This window comes from Heptranchias perlo, chromosome 1 (genome assembly GCF_035084215.1).
Source record: "Heptranchias perlo isolate sHepPer1 chromosome 1, sHepPer1.hap1, whole genome shotgun sequence".
Taxonomy (NCBI): Eukaryota; Metazoa; Chordata; class Chondrichthyes; order Hexanchiformes; family Hexanchidae; genus Heptranchias; species Heptranchias perlo.
In genome coordinates, this window is record NC_090325.1 from 86,122,600 (window position 1) to 86,138,868 (window position 16,269).

Genomic DNA, 16,269 nt, shown 5'->3' on the forward strand with positions numbered 1-16,269 from the left:
GAAATCTGGAGGGATTCCAACAGGAAGTTGTGAGACAGATGGGCACAAATCTAGGAGGTGGTAAACCTGTTTAGGGAGGTTGGGGATGGGACAGTCATTAGCCAGGAAGGTGGGCTTTCTGAAGAGTGGGATGATCATGGCAGTTCTGAAAAGTATGGATATAGTGCCTGGCACAAAAAAAAATCTTACAGTAGCAGCTAAAGTGGGAGCCAGGAAGGTAAGTTGGATGGAGTTTAGGACTTTAGTGACAATGGGGTTGAGGAAGTAGGAGGTTATGTCTCATGGATGAGATAAACTTGGAGAGGATGGGGGGAATGGTGGAGAAACCAGATAGAGACTAGAGTTCAGGGCTAGAGTGAGAATGGGGCTGGGAGGATGTTTGACTTAATTTGCTGTCTAGAATAATCCAGTTTTGGAAAAGGAGAACAAGACTTCCCCCACCCCACAAACAAAACTAACCTGCTCCCAGCCCCGTCCCCACTAGGCCTGAACTCTTGTCTCTATCTGGGTTCTGCATCATTTCCCCTATCCTCTCCAAGCTTATCTCATCTATAAGACTTAACCTCCTGCTTCCTCATTCCCATTGCCACTAAACTCCTTAACTCCATTCAACTTACCTTCCTGGCTTCCATTTGATATTTTCAAACCAGATGAGTGGCTAAACCAGATGTGTATCAAGTATGCTGAAGTTTGCACTCCTTGGACTTGAAGGAATAAAGAACAGAACTGTACCAGGCTCCAAGCCTTTATTTTAATATGAAAATTGAGACCAAAACTTAGTTTTGATGTGCAAACACAAATGCTGGATACGAAGGGCAATTTTCAGAGTACATGCTGATGATGGAATCTTGCCGCTGGCAGCGCATATCAGAAAATCACAGATGCGCTGCATGTAATTTTCTGATGTGATTTGCCAGCACTTACTCAGAAAATTATCCTCAAAGTTTCTGAAGAAATGTTTTGTGACGAAGTGAGGTCTTAATCATGTTTTATAAAGATCTGCATCGGTGTGCATGGTGATTACATTTCTTTTTCACAAAAAAATTTGTGATATGAGAAAATAGTGCAGGAAAGCAAATAACCTATGCTCCATTTTATTTGGACTCTACACAGTTATTAATGATTAAGTAGAAGTATTGTTACTGAATGAACATTGGCATTGATTTCATATGTCTCAAATATAAAAATTAATAACATTTTTGAATTTTTGTTTGATCATTTAAATCTTCAATAGAATTCACTATTTTGTCTTGCAGGGCTTGTCTTGGAAAACATGAGGTGAGTCCAAAAACAATCATTAAGGGTAAAATATGCAATTAGGCACTTGATACATCAACAACAACAACTTGGATTTATATAGCGCCTTTAATGTAGTTGAAAGTTCACAGGAGTGTTATTAAACAAAATTTGATACTGAGCCACATGAGGAGATATTAGGACAGGTGACCAAAAGCTTGGACAAAGAGGTAGGTTTTAAAGTGAGTCTTAAAGAAGGAGAGAGAGAGGTGGAGAGGTTTAGGGAGGGAATTGCAGAGCTTAGGGCCTAGGCAGCTGAAGGCATGGCTGCCAGTGGTGGAGTGATTAAAATCGGGGACGCGCAAGAGGCAAGATTTGGAGGGGCGCAGAGATCTTGGAGGGTTGTAGGGCTGGAGGAGGTTACAGAGATAGGGAGGGGCGAGGCTGTGGAGGGATTTGAAAACAACAATGAGAATTTTAAAATCGAGGGCATTGCCGGACTGGGAGCCAATGTAGGTCAGTGAGCACAGGGGTGATGGAAGAATGGGACTTGGTGAGAGATAGGATATGGGCAGCAGAGTTTTGGATGATCTCAAGTTTATGGAGGGTGGAAGAGGGGAGGCCAGCCAGGAGATCATTGGAATTGTTGAGTCTAGAGGTAACAAAGGCATGAATGAGGGTTTCAGCAGCAAATAAGCTGACGCAGGGGCAGAGATGAGCGATGTTATGGAGGTGGAAAAGAATTCATTGTGGCTTTTTTATGAATTAGACTGAAGATACATCTGCTAAGCCTGCATTGTTGCAGACTGGTGATTGATGAAATCAGATTTTAGCAGAGTTCAGTGAACTTTTCTTTGATTTCAGTGGGGGTGAAGGGGGAGAGAAAGTAAGCTTTCATATTTAAAACCAACTTTTCTTGTTTTGAATACATTTGATGTCACGGTTTAAACCCCATTTTGACTTCAATGGGACATTGTTGGTATTTAAAAGATGCCAAGTTTCCTTCAATATAAATCAGACTTTTCTTCTGCAAAGTTCCAAGTGCTATTACAAAAGATTTAGTTAAGATATATGTATTTTCTGGTAAAGAGGTCATTGCATTATTTTTCATTTACTTATTGCATGTGGAAGTGATTAACTCTAACCACCATTTTTCATTGCTAAGATGCCTTTCCAGTCTCCCATACATGATTTCTGCATCGCTTGCTGGTGTGATTTGCTGATGTGGTTTGCTGCTTTTTCTTAATTTTGTCAGGTGCAAAGTCTTTTAAAATTAAGAAGGTCACTCAGTTATATGCTTTAAAACCTGTAACTTTGAGCAATAAGTTTAAATCTAATAAGCAGCCAGTGATGTTGATTTTGCTAGTGAGAAAATCCTTCCACATGGGATTCAGCAGTGCCTTCACTAAAAACCTGATACATTATTTGCAGATGAATAATGTATTAAAAAAAAATCCGATACTGACACACTCAAATGCTTTAAATTGAGGCTAATACAATGAAAAACTTTGTACTATTGTGCCTCTGAGCGAGAAGAAAAATAGGTCACTGGAATTAATTAGAAAATTGCAACACTGTCCTAATAAGACCATCAGTTATTGCCTTTTATTGTAAAATAATTTAGGATTTTCACACACCAAGATTATATCATTAATGACATGATTCTATATACTTTTCATTACAAAGATGACTGGTGGCTTCAGCTGAGAGGAAACTTGTTCAGCCCATAGTACTCTTTATACTACCACCCATGGTCCTACAATGGTCCCACTATCTATAGCCACTGATCACCTCAATTTGTTATCCAAATTTGTCCAGTGTCGTACTGCATAAGTCTGCTTGCTTCATCAAGTCTGCATATAGTCTGTTTATCAAATCCATTTGATATTGCGGGTAAACAATGGCTTGTGCCTTGCAGACCACAAGGTCCCAGGATCGATTCCTAGCTTGTGCTGAATTAGCGGATCTTAGTTAAGGCAGCAGTAGAGGCCCTACAGTTGCCCTTAGGTTAGGGAGGGGAAGACCACCTAGGGTTCCTGCTAATTGCTGTTGAGTGGAAAATGTGTGTGTTGGACATTAGTTGAGGACAGGATTGGGCTTGACTGTAATGCACCACAGAATAAAGTAGCCCGCAATGCTCACTTTCTGTGCTTATATGTAAAGAATGGTCCACTTGGCGTGTAATACCAGTATGAGCGATGCCATGGAAGTGTACTCCAGCAAAAGACAAAACTTTTTAAGGGAGGAGGGAAAGAGAAAATTGGTAGAAAAGCAGCTGAATTTGTGGATGAATAATGGATTAAAAAAAATTCAGATACCGACGCACTCAAATGCTTTAAATTGAGAAGTAAGTACAAAGAAAAGCTCACCTATTATGCCTCTGAGCAAGAGAAAAGACAATACTTTAGCATCCCATATCAGTAATACAAAAGACAAAGGGTTAAACTTAAATTAATTGCTATACACCACTAATTGCCAAGCAAGGGTATGTGTCTATAAATGCTATAACTTTCATTTAATAATTGATGTACTTTGTGTTTCCATTTATTTCTTAATCTATTCTTTACATAGCTTCCTTAATGGTCACAGTTCGACTGATGGAAACAATAGTTTCTTCACAATGTACTACTGTGTATATTTATACAAATACTCAAACTTTCAAATGTATCTTGGTGTCTTAAAATTACAAGGGCCCGTAAATTGTTCCGAGCAGCGAACTAACGCGCTCGCTGCTCCGTGGATTTATACTCGCCCACTAACTTACCGCGGTCTTTACTGGGGGAACATCCTCTAATAGGAAGCTGAGAAGAGCCCAGTGTTAACTCCAGCGAAGCTAGGACCTGTGGGAGAAGCGAGAGGATCGATCGATCGATCGATCCCCTCGACCAATCAGAAAGCAGCATCCTTGAAAAGCCACGAAGAATCAAAACCTTGAAGTACAAGCTGCAAAGTAAAAAACCAGGAAGTGAAAAGTACAAGAATAAAATCATTTGTAAAACAGTTATAGACAGTGGCGGAAAAGAAGAGGTTAAGAAATAATCAAATGAAATAAAATAGAAGGAAAAAGTAAAACAATGTTTTTTAAAAAAAATGTTAATTTAAAAAAATGTTTTAATGACCAACAATGATTAAAATTAGGTGTAATGAGACTCCACATTTTTAAAAGTTAATTTTTAGTTGTTTGGTAGTCATTAAGAGTTATTGCGCTGTTAAAACTTAGTTTAGACCAGGTATATTTAAGCGTACCTGTTTTGTGGCGATTAGTTAGTTTCCAGTTGGGCAGAAGAGCAATTTGGCGCTGGTCTGTTGATTGCAGCTGCCGATATTCCTTTAAGGTGAGCCTGTCAGATCTCCGGCAAACCAGGAAGAGCAAGCTTCGGATTTCCGAGTTTGTCTGCACGTGTGAATGCTGGATCTTGCTCTTTCATTTGGCCACTAACAACGGTGAACGCTGTTGAGCTCACCATTCTTTTTAAAGCAATTTCTGGCCCATTATTTTCTTCCTGAACTGTTTTTACTTATTTCAGAAATGCACTGCTATGAGATACTTTTGGAAGCATTAACTGAGTACACTAACAAAATCTAAAAATAGAAGGATCAATGACCATCCTTCAAAGGAGCAATGTTGCCTTTTAGTGTCTCATAAACCAGTCCATTAGGTTTGTAGACCAAGGTGGTGTGCTAATATCACATTGCCCACTTTGGTTGCTTCTTAGAATTTTTGCCTAAAATGTAATCTACTCTTTAAAAAAAAATGACAGATATAGACCCTGCTGCAAACTTGCTTTGGCATCCAATATGGAGGAGTTTTCATAGCAGACCATCCCAATTGTATGGGGCAAGGCCAGCCAAACTTGGGAGCAGCCTTCTCCTTTACTATGGTCCTACAGTTTATTATTGGCATTTTTAAGAATATAACAAAGCCTTAGCATGGTAGATATAATTTCTTACAGAATTTCAAGAAAGGGATTATTAGAAGTTATAGAAATTGCAATTTTGAATGATTAATAGAATGTTTGAGAGTGAGTAATGTTATAGAAGTGTTAAGCTTTACAAGCCATTGACACTTCTTTTGGGGCATAATTTTGTGTAATAAAACTGGTATTAGAAAGAGAATGTGAACATTTATGTTCTGGTCTACTATTCAGGTTCACAAGGATGATATCAGAACTGAGAAGATATACTTATCAGGAAATGCTGAACAGGCTGGTGCTCTTTTCTCCAGAAAAGAAAAGGCTGATGGGTGGCCTGATGGAGGTCTTTAAGATTATGAAAGGGTTTGATAGGGTAGACATAGAGAAAATGTTTCCACTTTTGGGGGAGTCCAAAACTAGAGGCCATAAGTATAAGAGAGTCACTAATAAATCCAATAGGTAATTCAGGAGAAAGATCTTTATCCAGAGATTGCTTAGAATGTGGAAGCGCTACCACAAGGAGTAGTTGAGGCGAATAGCATAGATGCATTTAAGGGGAAGCTAGATAAACACATGAGTGGGAAAGGAATAGAAGAATTTTCTGATATGGTGAGATGAAGTGTAGTGGGAGGAGGCTAGTGTGGAGCATAAAAGCCGGCATAGACCAGTTGGGCTGAATGGCCTGTTCTTGTGCTGTAGACTCTATATAATTCTATGTAATGATCTTAGACTATAATTGAATTTTATTTTAAATTAACTTAAGATAAGCATTGTGCTTGGTAGGGGGTAATATTTTCAGAATAAAATACTGCTTTTCCCTATCTGTGTAATAGCATTATTTTTTCAGCAGTTCCTACCTATTTGACTCTGTAAAATCTCCCTCCTGGAGGCCTGCCATTTTGACTGTCATTGCTGTAACATTAGGTATGCACATCAGAGAGTTGTTGTATAGGGAAATTTGAAGATCAGCTTTCAGGACTTGCTGAGTAATGTGTCAAAAATTCATGACTCTGGGTAGTGTAGGTCGACAATGTAAACTGTTGTGATTTTTTTTCATTAGAACATGGGAAATTGCATCACTTCTAGTCTTTTATCCCAGTGTTGAAGATTATAGTTTAAAAAATAAGATCGCTGATTCAATGAGAACTTAAAACATGTTTTTTTTTACCCTAATTCAAAATGGGCTATGGTTGCTTAGCTGTTAATACCCATACTGTTTGTTTGAATTTAAGTAGGTAAAGACTGCAAACTATCACAAAAATTAGAATAAACTGACTGCATTTTACATAAAAATGTATTGGACTGCCAATCAAATGAGTGGCACTCTCTGAATTTATAAAATGACACTTTTAGATACAAATTTAAACTTTGTGTACAATGTTATTTAAGAAAGGATAGTTGAGGATTGATGTAAACTCATCAGCTCTTAAACTGAGATCGTGGATCATTGGGGAAGGAAGAGGCTTAAGGTGTGAAGTTTTTGGAGGGAGCCAAATATTAACTTAGAGGAAGTTCTGGCTCATCCGTGCCTTGATGTCAGACAGGCAGTCGGTACAACTCAGCAATGGTCATGGATAGTGGCAGAGCAGTAAAGCTGAGTGTCATCAGCAAACATTTGGAAGATGACCCTTTGTTAGTGGATAATTTCACCAGGACAGTATGTAAATGTTGCCAAGCATATAAGTTTTGCAGATGCCTGAGGTGCTTTTTTGAGCAAAGGCAGAGAAGTCATTGCAAATTGTTTGGGGACAAATTTATAGAGGAGGCTGAGGTAGCCAAGCAGTTGGTCTAAATTTTGGAGGTGAAGAAATCCGTGAACTCCTTGCACTTGGCAGCAGAAATAAAGATGGAGGGGACAAAGGGATGATGGTTGAAGGAGCTGGATTGTGGTGCAGAGGAATAGTTTGGAGTTATCCTTATTTTCTAGGATGATCCCGGAGTAAAGATAGGAGAGTTAATGTGCACAGTAAGTTTGAGTGAATGCAAAAGGGCAGAGAAGAAGAGATACGGAGAATTTAGATGTTGGTTGAAGTCATCAAGGGTAGAGGAATCACTTGCTGCAAAGGCTAAGTGAGGAGAATGGGAAATAAATTTCAGCAAGGTAAATCAACCAGGGGCTTGGGAGAATGAGGATTTGGAAGGAGAAATGAGAGCGGTAGCAGACAGTTTCGTTTGAGCATCTCACTAAGTGCCAGAGGAGTATGGGGACAGGCCAAGTTGTGTCCTGGAAATGAGAACCATGACAGTTTGAACAGCAAGCATAGTGGAGCATGTTCTTGGGTAAGGTGGCCTTGATGAGGGGAAAAGAATCACTACACATCTGCTAGGATTTTGTCAGCCCAAGACGTGGAGTGATCTAGAACAAGGTCATGAATAGAGCAGGTCTTTTTGGCAAGATAATGAACATGTTGCAGGGTGACCGGAATGGATGGGTAGTAAGCAAATTGGCGAGGGTGGAATGGGAGAAATTGAAAGAAGAATGGGGAGGAGTTTGGAGAAATGAGCCAATATTGCTTCATGCATTTTGTTAGTGTGATTAAAGCAAAATACAACTGATTTTATCAAACTGATAGCAAGTGCCACATAAAAATCTAAAGTCACTTAAGGAATTATTCAAGAATATGATTTTATTTTCTAAAAATTTTGTCAAAGGAATCTTTTCATAATACTGCCCCACTTTTGTGTAGATTCTACAGTTTTTCTAAAATGTTAAATATACAAATTGTTATTCATTTTTGTCATTGTTACATGCATCCTAAGGATAAATTCCCAGCCTTAGCAAAATTGTTTCTGGGTGAAGAGGAGGAAGGATGTATTGTTTTTTTAAAAAAAGAGAAGTTTGTGACCTAGGAACAGGTTGCCCTGCCCTCCTTAGTCTGGGAATGGTATGTGATGCAGAACAACCTTTCAGCTTAAAAATAGGGAGAGAAAGAGAGAACATTGAGGAGGTACTTGCATCTCTTCCAACATTGCTATTTTCTCAGAGTTATATGGCTGGGACCTGGTTTGACTCCATTTGGACCTTCTAATGAGACTACCTGTGCCAAAACCAGTCAGGAAGCGCCGTTGGTTGGTGAACCCAAAGTTGGGAGAACCTCCAATTGCAATTTGGAAAAGGAAATATTGGAAATTAATAAGACTCATCACTAGAGCACATTTTGCTTCAATGGAGGAAAATAGTTATTATATTCCTTTGAAACGGACATCAAGCTTGTTTAATTAAAATCCCTCTGTTTCAAAATATATATCCTGAAAGCTACTTTTAATTAATTTGATAATTGTAAATTTAAAGCCAGATGACAGTTCCACAAATGCCTTTTTTTAAAGTACAGATTGTTGATCTCGAGCAAAATGATGCGATGAGTATGAAAACGAATTCACTCTCTAAAATGTTCACAGAAAGGACTTTAAAAGTCCCTTTTTTGCTTGCATTTGCAACAGTCTGCTTTCAGCAGACAGCCCAAGAGATATGGTGTGAGATGTCTTGTACATCCTTTGATATAGCAAAGGTCAGTTATTCAGTTATTGTAAATGTTTTTTTGAAGTGTGTCACTGTGGGATCTGTAATCAGGCTTTTTGTTTAAATGTCAGAGCCAGCTGTGGCAGAGACTTTGAAATCTTCCTAGAGATGGGAAAGAACAAGTGTGATTGTACGGCTTTTAGTCGTACAGTGGTCTTTTTGTATGTACATCTTGTATAATCTTTTTCAAGTAATTGCAGAGAGGTGTTGTCTGCAAAGAAAATTCCAGATTTATTCTGTGTATATCTGCATAATAAAAGTCAGATATGCTAAAGCACCTTGTTTGTGAAACTTAGTTCATTTTTAAGTTGTGGAGATGCCGGTGATGGACTGGGGTTGACAATTGTAAACAATTTTACAACACCAAGTTATAGTCCAGCAATTTTATTTTAAATTCACAAGCTTTCGGAGATTTTCTCCTTCCTCAGGCAAATGTTTCAGGATCTCCTTGAAGCCTACGCATTTATAGGCGTAGGCTTCAAGGAGATCCTGAAACATTTGCCTGAGGAAGGAGAAAATCTCCGAAAGCTTGTGAATTTAAAATAAAATTGCTGGACTATAACTTGGTGTTGTAAAATTGTTTACATTTTTAAGTTAATAGAGGAAGATCCAGGCTGCATAAATAAAAGTCTATAATCAGGTCATTGAGGACTTTGAATGTTTCTTTCTTCCAACAATTGTTCTATCACATTATATATTTGGGGAAAAGCTGACTATGAAGGACCACAGTGGGAATAATAATATTACCTGGTTTATCCTGGGGATTGTTTACAGATTATTTTTCAGTATGGCCTTTGATTTATTTTTGGATCATTTGTGTGTTTCAAATCACACAGATGGGAATTAAATTTTAAGTTTTTTAACTTTCTGGATTTGATTGTTTGCTTTAAAGTAAAAGTGCTGTGATTTTTGGCTTTGGATAGTATACTGAAGTATTGCCTGCAGGTTTATGGAAACTTTTCTCTCCCAGAACTGGCCAGATTTATTTGTTTTTAGCTCCTACACGGTGACACTGATATAACAATATATTAGTGTTGTAATTACAGGAATAAAACATACTTGTTCTATATTAACCCCAAACTGCTAATTAAATGCCTCAGACACAATTTTTATAGAAGTAAAATTTAAGCACTTCACCTGTTTGTGTCTTGTCAGGTCATTCTTCCTCCTATTCTCTTCTACTCTTTTTCTCTTTTTAAAAAAATTTTAGCTTTAATTTTATTGTGCTTAGCTTAATTTTTTCCCTACTTTTTGAAAGTGGGAACAACTTTTTTTTAAAACCTTCTTTCACCTCTTCTATCCCTTTCTTCAAATCGCATTGTGCAGTTTGAGAATTTGAATTCAATTTTTAAAATCTGGAAATAAAAACGCTGGTATCAGTAAAAGTAACCATAAAGCTGTTGTATTGTCATAAAAACCCAACTGCTCCTTTAGGGAAGGAAATCGACTGTCCTTACCTGGTCTGGTTTTTATGTGACTCGAGTCCCACTCCAATGTAGTTCACTCTTAACTGTTCACTCTTCTGAAGTGACCTAGCAAGCCTCACAGTTGTATCAAACCACTACAAAGAATGGCTGCACAGACTGCAACTGTTCAAGTAGGTGGCTCACCACCATCAACTTAGGGCAACTAGGGATGGGCAATAAATGTTGGCCTGGTCAGCGATGCCCACATCCAGAGAATGAATTTTTAAAAATTCAGTCTTTTCAAGCTTCAGAGGGTAACCTTTTAGCCGATGGAAAGCCTAGATTTGGTGTATTGGGCCCAAACCAGGTGTTGCACCATCCCTGGAGCCTGATTGTTTTGCAGACAAATTTACCTATCAGCACCCAGGAATCTAAAATGGAAAACAATATGCACCCAGGAATCTAAAATGGAAAACAATATGCGGAAAACTGCACAATAATCTAGCCTATGGGCCCTGTGCTCCTTTTAACTCTTGTCTACTCTGATGAGGTCACCTGAATCGCCCCCAAGTCTGACATTCACTTTATGGTGAAAGTAAAAGTAAAAATGTTAGTCAGGACTGGACTTCACAGTGGTCTCTTAAGCTGTATTTCTACCACAGAGAATGACACTCAAACCAGTATCCATAGAGTCAGTGCACTGTTCCCCCTCCCTTTCAAAACTGCCATCATCACCCCGCTCCTCAAAAAAAAACCTTGATCCTTGTTCCTCGCCATAACTGCCCCATCTCAAACCTTCCTTTCCTCTCAATATATATCAATGATTTGGATGAGGGAACTAAATGTAACATTTCCAAGTTTACAGATGACACAAAGCTGGGGTGGAATGTGAGCTGTGAGGAGGATGCAAAGAGGCTCCAATGTTGGGTGAGTGGGCAAGAACATGGCAGACGCAGTATAACGTGGATAAATGTGAGGTTATCCACTTTGGTTGTAGAAACAGAAAGGCAGATTATTATCTGAATGGTGATAGATTGGGAAAAGGGGAGGTGCAACGAGACCTGGGTGTCCTTGTACACCAGTCGCTGAAAGCAAGCATTCAGGTGCAGCAAGCAGTTAGGAAGGCGAATGGTATGTTGGCGTTCATTGCAAGAGGATTTGAGTACAGGAGCAGGGATGTCTTACTGCAGTTATGCAGGAGGAGGAAGAGGTATTGGAGGAGGAAAGTGTGATCGACTACGTTGAAGGCTGCAGAGAGATCGAGGGCGACAAGGTCCAATAATGCATCACGGTCACATCCACAGAGAACATTTTTACTTTTACTTTCACCATAAAGTGAATGTCAGTCTAAGGGGGCGATACAGGGTCTTGGTGAGACCACATTTGGTGTATTGTGTGCAGTTTTTGTCGCCTTATCTGAGGAAGGATGTCCTTGCCACAGAGGGAGTGCAACGAAGGTTTACCAGACTGATTCCTGGGATGGCAGGACTGATGTCTGAGGAGAGATTGGGTCGACTAGGCCAATATTCACTAGAGTTTAGAAGAATGAGAGGTGATCTCATCGAAACATATAAAATTCTAACAGGACTAGACAGACTAGATGCAGGGAGGATGTTCCCGATGGCTGGGGAGTCCAGAAGCAGGAGTCACAGTCTCTGGATACAGGGTATGCCATTTAGAACCGAGATGAGGAGAAATTTCTTCACTCAGAGGGTGGTGAACCTGTGGAATTCTCTACCACAGAAGGCAGTGGAGGCCAAGTCATTAGATGTATTCAAGAAGGAGATAGATATATTTAATGCTAAAGGGATCAAGGGATATGGGGGAAAAAGCGGGAACAGGGTACGGAGTTAGATGATCAGCCTTGATCATTTTGAATGGCGGAGCAGGCCCGAAGGGCTGAATGGCCTACTCTTGCTCCTATTTTCTATGTTTCAAGTCCTTCATCGTATTGTCGGCTCCCAAGTCCATGCCCATTTTTCCTACAGCTTCTGGATTGAATCCATCGGGTCCCAGCCCTCCCACAACTGTGAAACAGCTCTAACCAAATTAACAAACCATGTTCTCTGTGGATGTGACCATGATGCATTATTGGACCTTGTTGCCCTCGATCTCTCTGCAGCCTTCAACGTAGTCGATCACACTTTCCTCCTCCAATACCTCTCCTCCATTGCCCAATTCAGTGGGACTGCTCTCACCTGTTTGCATTCTTACCTATCTGATCATAGCCAGAGTATTCCCCTTGGCGACATCATCTGTAAAAATGGGAATCAGCTTCCACCTGTATGATTCTGACATCCAGCACCTCTCCACCACCTCTGCTAACAGATTGATTGACATACAGTCTTTCGATTTCCTCCAACTGAATGTTGGGAAGATCAAAGCCATCGTCTTCAGCCCCGGCATAAACGCCATATGCTCACCACTGACTCCATCCCACTCCCTGGCCACTGTCTAAGGCTGAACCAGGCAGTTCACAATCTGTGTCCTGTGTTTCTGGAACTGTCCAATAGATACTTAGTGTTCCCAAATGCTATGCTGCCTTCCTGGTGCCAATGAAGGTGAAAAGGGAGGGAGAGTAGCCAAAAATCATGGTACATGTTGGAACCAGTGACATAGATAGAAGTAAGTTTGAGATCTTGTAGATGAAGATCAAGGACTTGGGTACTAGATTGAGAAAGTAACGATTAAGAGCCTAAGACTAATGCCAAGTCAAACTGAACAAAAGCAGTTTTCAAGGAGTGAAAACAGCTTTGAAGAATTTGCCATGGAATGTGTAGAATTGTCTGTTTGAGGGACTAGAGTAATGCTGGAGTTCTTAGAATTTTTTGACAATGAACTGACATTGTACATTTAAAAACACTGCAGAATATGCAATTACAAAAATATCCTTTTGTATTGATGTGCACTTTCTACAGAGGGCTTTAATGAGTGAATGTGTGCCAGAGGACTGGAGATTGGCCAATGTAGCACCCAGTTTTGAAAAGGGAGACAAAGTTAATCCAGATAATTACAGCCAGTTAGTTTAACATCTGTGATAGGGGTAAAATTTAAGGATGAAATTATCATATATTTAGATAAAGAGGAGATAGTTAGAAGTGGCCAATGTGGAATTCAAAAGGGACGATCGTGCTTAATAAACCTCATAGAATTCTTTGAGGCAGTAACAGAAATGTAGATGGGGAAGTGCTGTGAATATAGTGCTCATGGAATTTAGGAAAGCCTTTGACAAGGATAGCAAAAAAATTAAAGATTGGTTGGAAGGGAGAAACCAGAGAGTAGGAGTTAAGGTCAGCTTTTCAGAATGGTTGGAAGTGGGTAATGATGTCTCTCAGGGTTCAGTCTGGGGCCACTTCTGTTCACTGTGCATATCAATCATTTGGATATAGGCCTAGAGATTGTGGTGTCAAAATTTGCATATGCTACCGAACTAGAAGGTATAGTAAATTCTTTAGAAGATCAAAGGAAGCTGCAAAGGGATATTGATAAGATGGGGGAGGGGAAGGCTTAAAAGTGGCAGATGCAATTCAGTGTTAGTAAGTGTGAAGTAATACATTTTGGTTAAGAAACAAGAACAGCAGTGATTATACTCTGAATGGAGGGCTTGATGCTTTAAGAGCATAAGAAATAGGAGCAGGAGTAGGCCATACGGCCCCTCGAGCTTGCTCCGCTATTCAACAAGATTATGGCTGATCCTAGACTTCAACTTCACTTTCCCGCCCGATCCCCATATCCCTTGATTCCCTTAGAGTCCAAAAATCTATCGATCTCAGCCTTGAATATACTCAACAATTAAGAATTTACAGCCCTCTGGGGTAGAGAATTCTAAAGATTCACCACCCTCTGAGTAAAGAAATTCCTCCTCATCTCAGTCCTAAATGGCCGACCCCTTATCCTAAGACTCTGTCCCCTAGTTCTGGACTCTCCATCCAGGGGAAACAACCTCTCAGCATCTACCCCGTCAAGCCCTCTAAGAATTTTATACATTTCAATGAGATCACCTCGTTCTTTGAAACTCCAAAGAATATAGGCCCATTATACTCAGTCTCTCCTCATAGGACAGCCCCCTCATCCCAGGAATCAATCTAATGAACCTTTGTTGCACCACCTCTAAGGCAAGTGTATCCTTCCTTAGATGAGGAGATCAAAACTGTACACAGTACTCCAGGTGTGGTCTCACCAAAGCCCTGTACAATTGTAGCAAGACTTCCTTACTCTTGTACTCCAACCCCTTGCAATAAAGGCCAACATGCCATTTGCCTTCCTAATTGCTTACTGTACCTGCATGTTAGTTTCTGTGTTTTGTGTACAAAGACACCCAAATCTCTCTCAACACCAACATTTAATAGTTTATCATCATTTAACAAATATTCTGTTTTTCTATTTTTCCTACCAAAGTGAAGAACCTCACATTTCCCCACATTATACTCCATCTGTTACCCTCTTGTCCACTCACTTAACCTGTCTATACCCCTTTGCAAATTCTTTGTGTCCTCCTCACAGCTTATTTTCCCACCTAGCTTTGTATCGTCAGCAAACTTTGGATACATTACACTCGGTCCCTTCATCTAAGTCGTTAATATAGATTGTAAATAGCTGAGGCCCAAGCACTGATTCTCACAGCATCTCAAGTTACAGCCTGCCTACCTGAAAATGACCCATTTATTCCTCTTTGTTTTCTGTCTGTTAATCAATTCTCTATCCATGCTAATGTATTACCCCCAACCCCATGAGCCCTTATCTTGTGTAACAACTTTGTGTGGCACCTTATTGAATGCCTTTTGAAAATCCAAATATACTACAACCACTGGTTCCCCTTTATCTACCCTGCTAGTTACATTCTCAAAAAACTCTTAATAAATTTGTCAAACGTGATTTCCCTTTCATAAAACCATGTTGACTCTGCCTAATCATATTATGATTTTCTAAGTGCCCTGTTACCATAGAATCATAGAATCTACAACATGGAAACAGGCCCTTCGGCCCAACATGTCCATGTCGCCCAGTTTATACCACTAAGCTAGTCCCAATTGCCTGCACTTGGCCCATATCCCTCTATACCCATCTTACCCATGTAACTGTCCAAATGCTTTTTAAAAGACAAAATTGTACCCGCCTCTACTACTGCCTCTGGCAGCTCGTTCTAGACACTCACCACCCTTTGAGTGAAAAAATTGCCCCTCTGGACGCTTTTGTATCTCTCCCCTCTCACCTTAAATCTATGCCCCCTCGTTATAGACTCCCCTACCTTTGGGAAAAGATTTTGACTATCTACCTTATCTATGCCCCTCATTATTTTATAGACTTCTATAAGATCACCCCTTAACCTCCTACTCTCCAGGGAAAAAAGTCCCAGTCTGTCTAACCTCTCCACTTCCTTAATAATGGATTCCAGCATTTTCCTGACGACTGATGTCAGGCTAACTGTTCTGTAGTTCCCTGTTTCCTCTCTTCCTCCTTTCCTGAATTGCGGAATTTGCAAAAGCAGTGGGGTTTTGGGGTACGGTTCATGGCATTAAAGGTAGCACCTCGGGTTGATAAGGCTAAATAAAAAAAAAACTAATGGAATTCTAGGTTTCATGACAACAAGTAAAGAGTATAAAAGGTATGAGGTAGAGTACTGTGCGCAGTGTTGGGCTCCACACTACAGGGTGCAGCACAGATTCACGAGGATGCTGTCCGATATGAGGAAATACAAATACAAAGAAAGACGTGAAAATTTAGTCTTTGTTAGAACAATGCAAATTACGGGGTGATATGATAGTAGTGTTTAAAATTATGAAAGGATGGGACAGGGTTAATAGAAGCAGATTGTTTCCAGTAGTATATACAAGTTTAAATGTAAGAGATTTAGAACAGAGAGCAAGAAAAACGTCTTTATACAGAGAGTTGTGATGCTGTGGAATTCATTTCACAGTGATTAAGGCAAAAACTATGTCAACATTCAAGATTAGATTGGTTAAGTGGATGAAGGAAAAGGGGATAAAGAAATATGAGAACAGGACAAGTAAATATGATCAGGACGATCTGTTTGCATGGAGGGTAAATGCTGAAACAGAATGGTTGGGCAAAATGGCCTGTTTCTGTGTTGTAACTTTTATATATTTATATGTTTTGTGTCACTTCTTGATCTCAGAATGGAAGATCTATAGTTTTGATTTATAGTTTTGTGTTTTTTTTTATTCCAATGTAA

At 39.7% G+C, this 16,269-nt stretch overlaps 1 protein-coding gene across 2 annotated transcripts in view; it reads left to right on the plus strand.

The window, feature by feature from the left end:
- nfxl1 (nuclear transcription factor, X-box binding-like 1) overlaps window positions 1-16,269 on the plus strand; it is a 177,853-nt gene that overhangs the window by 70,077 nt on the left and 91,507 nt on the right. For both annotated transcript variants that reach the window (XM_067988151.1, XM_067988158.1), the window contains exon 15: window positions 1,257-1,278. In XM_067988151.1, the coding sequence (XP_067844252.1) occupies window positions 1,257-1,278 (22 nt within the window). The remainder of the gene's footprint in view (window positions 1-1,256; window positions 1,279-16,269) is intronic.